The sequence below is a fragment of the Bison bison genome, unplaced genomic scaffold, assembly GCF_000754665.1.
Source record: "Bison bison bison isolate TAMUID 2011002044 unplaced genomic scaffold, Bison_UMD1.0 scf7180017864108, whole genome shotgun sequence".
NCBI classification, from domain to species: domain Eukaryota; kingdom Metazoa; phylum Chordata; class Mammalia; order Artiodactyla; family Bovidae; genus Bison; species Bison bison.
The window spans coordinates 6,932,090-6,939,498 of record NW_011494680.1 but is presented as its reverse complement, the minus strand read 5'-3'; the positions used below and the strand labels follow the sequence as shown (position 1 = coordinate 6,939,498).

The 7,409-nt window shown below is 42.1% G+C and overlaps 1 protein-coding gene across 1 annotated transcript in view; it reads right to left on the bottom strand.

The window, feature by feature from the left end:
* SNTG1 (syntrophin, gamma 1) overlaps window positions 1-7,409 on the bottom strand; it is a 152,967-nt gene that overhangs the window by 18,829 nt on the left and 126,729 nt on the right. The window contains exons 15-16 of the mRNA XM_010839011.1: window positions 6,199-6,291; window positions 2,813-2,923 (exon numbers count right to left, since the gene is read on the bottom strand). Of these exons, the coding sequence (XP_010837313.1) occupies window positions 2,813-2,923; window positions 6,199-6,291 (204 nt within the window). The remainder of the gene's footprint in view (window positions 1-2,812; window positions 2,924-6,198; window positions 6,292-7,409) is intronic.

The following is a 7,409-nucleotide window of genomic DNA, read 5'->3' as shown; positions in this document are numbered from 1 at the left end:
TGGAAGAATTCATGCTTTTGAACTGTGGTGTTGGAGAAGACTCTTGAGAGTCCCTTGGACTGCAAGGAGATCCAACCAGTCCATTCTAAAGGAGATCAGTCCTGGGTGTTCTTTGGAAGGACTGATGCTAAAGCTGAAACTCCAGTACTTTGGCCACCTCCTGTGAAGAGCTGACTCATTGGAAAAGACCCTGATGCTGGGAGGGATTGAGGGCAGGAGGAAAAGGGGATGACAGAGGATGAGATGGCTGGATGGCATCACCGACTCAATGGATGTGAGTTTGGGTGAGCTCTGGGAGTTGGTGATAGACAGGGAGGCCTGGCGTGCTGCAGTTCATGGGGTCACAAAGAGTCGGACACAACTGAGAGACTGAACTGAACTGTACTGCACCTGGTGGCTCAGTGGCAAAGAATCTGCCTGCAATGCAAGACACCTGGGTTTGATCCCTGTGTTGGGAAGAACCCCTGGAGGAGGGCATGGCAACCCACTCCAGTGTTCTTGCCTGGGGAATCCTATGGACAGAGGAGTCTGGCAGGTTATAGTCTATGGGGTCTCAAAGAGTCGGGCATGACTGAACCACTAACACTATTAAATTCAAGGAAAAACATTCAATAAATAGCTTCTGAAACTATTTCTTATTAAATGAATTTATGAAGTATTATGTAAAACATGCTAACCATAAAAAGTAGCATTTTGAAGCTGCTGCTGCTGCTGCTAAGTCGCTTCAGTCGTGTCTGACTCTGTGCAACCCCATATATGGCAGCCCACCAGGCTCCCCCATCCTTGGGATTCTCCAGGCAAGAACACTGGAGTGGGTTGCCCTTTCCTTCTTCAATGCATGAAAGTGAAAAGTGAAAGTGAAGTCGCTCAGTTGTGTCCTACTCTCAGTGACCCCATGGACTGCAGCCCACTAGGCTCCTCCGTCCATGGGATTCTTCAGGCAAGAGCACTGGAGTGGGGTGCCATCACCTTCTCCTTTTTGAAGCTGGCAGACAATTAATAAATAGAGTAGTTAAGGAAGCAGTAAGTATATGAGCTACATTAACGAAGTCTAAATACAGCAGTTAGTAGTCATTTCACTGCATTTATCTTTTTTGCTTCATGTTGTGGACTAAGGTTTTGTTAGCATGTTAGATATATCAGACGAGAAGGAGTTTATCAAATCAAACATTAACTAGTGGTGGACACTCCACGTTTGCCCAAAGAACACAGAACTGACAACACTGACACCACTCACCATGTTAAGATTCCTGAGTGTTAAAGTGGGAAATCCACCAAAACTGAAAGATACATCCTTTTGGAGAGTAGAGATTCATTCTTATAATGACACCAAGAAGCAATTGGAAGAGCAGTGTGCATGATGACACAGAGCAATGATCCACCCACGGCAGCCGGGGACACAGAGTTGGGGTGCCCACAGACAGGTCTGCATTTAGGAACCGGGTGAGGACATGGGAGTCAGGAGGGAGAGGGTGATGGTACCCAGGCCTCCGTCCACACTGACCAGAGACAGATGTGAGAAACAGCTGGACAGAAGCTGGCAGAGAGGAGTCGCTCCACAACCCCATCACAGCTCCCAGGAGCAGGTGCTGAGAGGAGTCTAGGGACAAGCTCAGGGCAGGGGTGGGCACTCTGATAGGGTCAGAGCCAAGCAGACAGAGAGAGGAGTCCAGACAAAAGCAGGAGCAGCCTCGAGAAGGAAGCTGTCTTGTTAAAAGGAGAGCAAGAGCCTCTGGTCTGCACAGAGGAGGGCTGCAGAGCCCAGATGGGAGTCAGAAAGGGTCTGTCCTTTGAAGGCTTTGAATGTCAGCCAAACCTCCGCTGGACTTAATAGGTACCGGGATGTAACTGAATTATGGTGATTTTAAGTCAGAGTTGAAAATTTATATCTGAGTTTTCATTTCCATAGAATTCATTTTTCACTTTGGTATTCATTATTTATTCTCTCTTCCCCACTGAAATAATATATTTATAACTCATTCTAACCCAAAGACTGTTGGTGTGAATTTCACAGTAGGGCAAAGGAAGTCCTTCAGATTTTGAATATCTACAAATACATAATCATAAACATAAAAGCAGTGAATCTTTCTGATATATTTCAGAATACTGAAAGTATACATGGAGCAAAGCAAAAAACCATTCATTTATTCATTTTGTTTAACAGAATAACGTACAAAAACATGAATTGATTTTTAAAATATTTTTTAGGAATTGGTATTTATATCCAAAGGTCTCCGAGGTGGCGCTAGTAGCAAAGAACCCGCCTGTCAATGCAGGAGAGGTAAGAGGAGTGGATTTGATCCCTGGGTTGGGAAGCTCCCCTGGAGGAGGGAATGGAAACCTACTCCATTGCCTGGAGAGTCCCATGGACAGAGGAGCCTGGCCAGCTGCAGTCCATGAGATCACAAAGAGGACACGACTGAGTGACTGAGCACACACATACACTCATTCATATCCAAAGAGGGAATAAATAGTGATAGAATATCTTTTATGAATTATTATTTAGAATGTGAAACCACCAAGAAAATGTTTCGGTTCCCAGAATATTATTTTAATGTGACAGAAATTCAGTTCACAAAAATTAAAACTAAGAAATGAAACATTGTATGTAATTTATTCTCAAGTACGCATTTCAGTGAAAATTTGTCATTAAAATTTTAAAATGAATCTATTTTTCTGGTCATGAGAGCTACTCCAAAGTAAAAAAACCACATGTGTTTTTGCACTTACGGGTCTCCTAAATTTTCTCCCCTCTGTCTCTTAATGGCATGAATGCAGTTGGAAGTGGTTTGTTTGATGAATTTGGGTTTACCTTTGCTTCAATCTGTTTAGTATCTGGATTCTGAAACAAAAATTTGATTTTGCTCTTGCCGTCATCAGAGGAACCTTTCAGCTGAGAAAACTTATACCTCCAAAGTACCACCTAACAAGAAAAGGAAAAATAGGTGAGTCAGTGCAGCTCATCTCTGTATTCAAATGGAGAGATTGCTCTTTTAACTGGTAAAAGTAATCATACTAAGTTAGTCCTATATATCCCAGCATTAAAAATAAACTAAAATATGCTTATCAAAGGCTATAATTTAGTAATCGGTATATCCTTTAATTCCCCAAAGCAACATCCATTTCCATGAAATAATCATTTAAATATATATGTGAATAAAGTAATTTGAATATCTCATTTTACATAACCATGAAATAAAAGCCATGCCAGGGAATCAACAAAAACACCTGTCATCCATTTCTTTGTTTTTCTTCCATAGTAGCAACAAAGTGATTTTCAGCTGATTACTCCACAGAACTTCCTCTTGAAGCAAAAGCTAACCAGACCCACATCTTTGTCAAGATGAAAGGACACCCGAGTGTGTGACTACGAGGAAGCATCTTAGAAACATCATTCATCTGGCAATGGTGGTAGCGGGGACAAAGAGGCAGGGGACTCTCCCAGACCACCGAAGGCCCCCAGCTCCAGACCTGTCCCATTCATGAGGCTGCGGGTGTCTTGAGAGGAGGGAAGGTATCCTTTTCTGCGTACCTTGTGTCTCTCAACTGTCAAGGCACAGAGTCCATGCATAAAAAGGTAAGGTAAGGTAAGGTAAAGTCGCTCAGTCGTGTCTGACTCTTTGCGACCCCATAGACTGTAGCCCACCAGGCTCCTCCATCCATGGGATTCTCCAGGCAAGAATACTGGAGTGGGTTGCCATTTAATAAACACAAGGAGAAGGCAGGCCTGGCCGATGCTGCAGGAATCCAAATGAGAATGACTGCCTGCACTGGTCAGGTGCACCCTCCAGATTTATTTAGGGGGAGTTGTTGAGGAAGAGGCCCGGGCACAGGACACAATTTAGGTTCCTTTTGATAATGGAGAGAGGAATGCAGGGGAGTCAGAACGAGATGGACAGCAAGCAGTAGGGTGGACCCGTGGTGCTCAGGGGCTCAGGATGCATCCTGAGGAAGCTAGGTGCGTATCTGAGCTGGAGTCAACAGAACAGAAACTCACCAGCATTGGGCCAGGCCCAAGACTGGATGAAACTTCCTGATCAAACGTTTTAATTTATTTTCCTATAATGTCTGTATGTATCAGTATTTCCATCAAATAAATGGAACCTTTACAGAGGTTTAAACAGATGATGACTTTGACAGTTTACTTGGACTCTCTTAAAAGAAAAGGGGAAAAAACTAACAAACAAACAGAAAAAGTCTTTCTAAAATGTAGACCCTGTGGATTGCTTTGCAGTAGCTTAAAGTCATGAAACTCTTCACTATGATCTTGTGTGGCCTTGCATGTCATGGCTCATAGCTTCTCTGAGTTCTGCAAATCCCCACATCATGACGAGGGGCACTGATTACACAGAGTACTTACTATAATCATATCTATGTAAATTTTAGAATAATCAAGATACACATGGAAAAAGGGGTTCTTGCTCATGTTTCCACCTGCTTGCTGAATGTGGTGTGCTGTTATTCGTAACTTACTAATCTTATATTGAGTAACTTCACATGCCATCTGCATAATAAAGACTGGCAGAAAATTTGGTTTTGCTGGTATTAATTTCTTGGATCCTTGGGAGTTTGTTTTTATGTTGTTTATTGTTGGTTGTTGCTTTTTTTCTGGCAACGTGATGAAATTCAGCCACATTTATGACTCATATTAGCAATTCTCTGCAGAAATCAGCCCTTGCCCGTGACTTCTTTGTAGCATATGCATACACCTTTGCCAGCTTAATGGAGAGCAACAGCTCTGGGGAGAACATGAAATGAGTTTACTGAGATGGCTACATCTAAGTCAATATACCTGACAACGTAATAAGCCACCACTGCTTTCTTCTCCTCCAGGTTGTCTGAAGGCTGCTCCAGTGACAGAGACTAAGCACTTTATTAAATAACCGCTAAATTAACACATGAGCCCTAAGACATTTTATTTTTGAGGCAGTGCTATTCTTCAATTTGACTAATTTGATTTCTAAGCTTAGCTATGAACTTTATTACTACAAGTCAATCATTTTCCTTTTTTCCCCCTAAGTATGATTTAAAAATCCTGCAATTCAAAGAAATCTTTATTCCTAGAAATTGACTCAAATGTAAAGGTGTTCATTAAATTAGCAATGTATAACAAGTTACCTTGGGATGAGTGATCTTTCTGTGCTGAATTGAACTGATTTAGTTACATGCTTCCAGGCTGCCTTGAACTCCCTTTGCTGAGAACCAGTGAGCCTCCATCCTATAACTCTAACATACTACCTGTGTTATGTGCTTAGTCACTCAGTCGTCCGACTCCTTGCGTTCCCATAGACTGCAGTCACCAGGCTCCTCTGTCTATGTGATTTCTCCAGGCAAGAATACTGGAGTGGGTTGCCATGCCCTCCTCCAAGGGATCTTCCCAACCCAGCGATCAAAACCAGGTCTCCTGCATTGCAGGTGGATTCTTTACCACCTGAGCCACCAGGGAAGCCCACACTACCTATAAAACTAAAAAAAAAAAGTTTCCCCATTTTTGATATTGGAAATGTGGACACGGAAAAATAGTAAAAGAATACTTTGGTTAAAAAAATTGTTCTGAAAGAAGAAAATTTCCCTTCACTGTGAGGTCATACCTTTAGTAAAAGAGAATATACATATGTGTTGTGCTTAGTCGCTCAGTCGTGCCTGACTTTTTGCGACCCTATGGTCTGTAGCCTGCCAGGCGCCTCTGTTCAGGAGGATTCTCCAGGCAAGGATACTGGAGTGGGTTTCTGTACCCTTCTCCAGGGGATCTTCCCAACCCAGGGACTGAACTCAGGTCTCCCATATTGCAGGAGGATTCTTTACCATCTGAGCCTCCCAGGGAAGCCCATTTATATAAAATACATGGATATATATGTATATACGGGGCTTCCCTGATGGCTCAGACAGTAAAGAATCTGCCTGCAATGCAGGAGACTCAGGTTCAGTCCCTGTGTTGGGAAGATCCCCTGGAGAAGGGAATGGCTACCCACTCCAGTATAAACACTTTATATAGTAGTAATGTTTTGTGGCAAAACATTTGTTTTATTAAAATTCAAACTTCTATTTTTCTCTAAGCAGATTGAGGCATAATTTATCTCCTATTAATAAAGTTTGACACCTGATCACCAGGCAGCCTGCTGACAGTAGTTGGAAGCAGTTTCCGTTGTTCTCAGCGCAGGACGCCTGCCTCATGCTCGAGCTGACGGGGTACCCTACCTTGGTCGCAGCGTCGAAGCAGATGAAGCCGGTGCTGAAGTCAATTGTGAGCCCCATCAGGTGACCCTCCAGCACACACGCATATGTCTTGCACTGGACAGAACAGAGAACTGTTACTTTCATGGGACTGACCCAACATCAGGGTGAAGAGCCCACATTTATCAGACTGTGTCATACTGCCTGTGACAAGTTCCTTATATGATTAATAACAAAACAGCAGACTTTACTTCAGCAATAGCTGTAGAAGAAAGCCGGTCTGACTGACATCCTGATGTAAACAGAGCACGAGCTGAATGGTTGTGGATCTGCCTGGGGGATGTGGGATTGTTTCCCATCCTACCCTAGGTGACCTTGTCTTGACCTTGTGCCACTTTGATGCCCTTCACTCTTTTGGCAATAAAACTATACACATATTTTTGGGTGTAGGCAAGATGATATTAAATCGTTATACTCTGTAGCTAAATATCACTGCATTTTTATTAAACTAAAAGTGAGTTATTTTAAAATTATTGTCATTTTATCAATATTATTAGAGAGAGCTCTCAGGCAAACAGACATATTTACTAATCAGGTCAAGAACACCATGACCCTAAGAGTCTCTGTATATCGATTGGTACAAGTTACATCCAAAAGACATTTACCTTTGCCTATTATTTGTGTAAACTTATTGATTCTTCTAAATCAATAATTAACGATTGTTCACACTGAGATCAGACTAAATTATAATTTTAATTATATAAATATTTTGGGAAGACTACTAAAATATAGATGCTGAGATACAAAGAATAACAGATAAGAAATCAAATTTGGGGATTATATGAAATGATGCATGTTTATGTTATAGGCCGGTTTTACTTGCACTTAATTGCAAACTGGAGTGGGATATTCAAATCATGAAAAATACTTGTAATTAACAAACAAAGGGGAAAGAGAGAGGGAGGAAGAAAGAGAGAGACCTCTACCAACTCTTATATCTTATTTGTGTTTGTAATACTGGGTATGAAAGTATCCATACATTAAGTGAGCCTCATTCTGACCATTGTTTTGTTGAGTTGCTAAGTTGTGTCCAACTCTTTCCTGACCCCATAGACTGCAGCATGCCAGACTCCTCTGTCCAACTGTAACAATGGCCAAATGTATCAAGTTGCCTCCACCAGACAGGTACATTCATGTGCTTAAGCCCAGTTTACATAGGAAAGTTATGACCATGT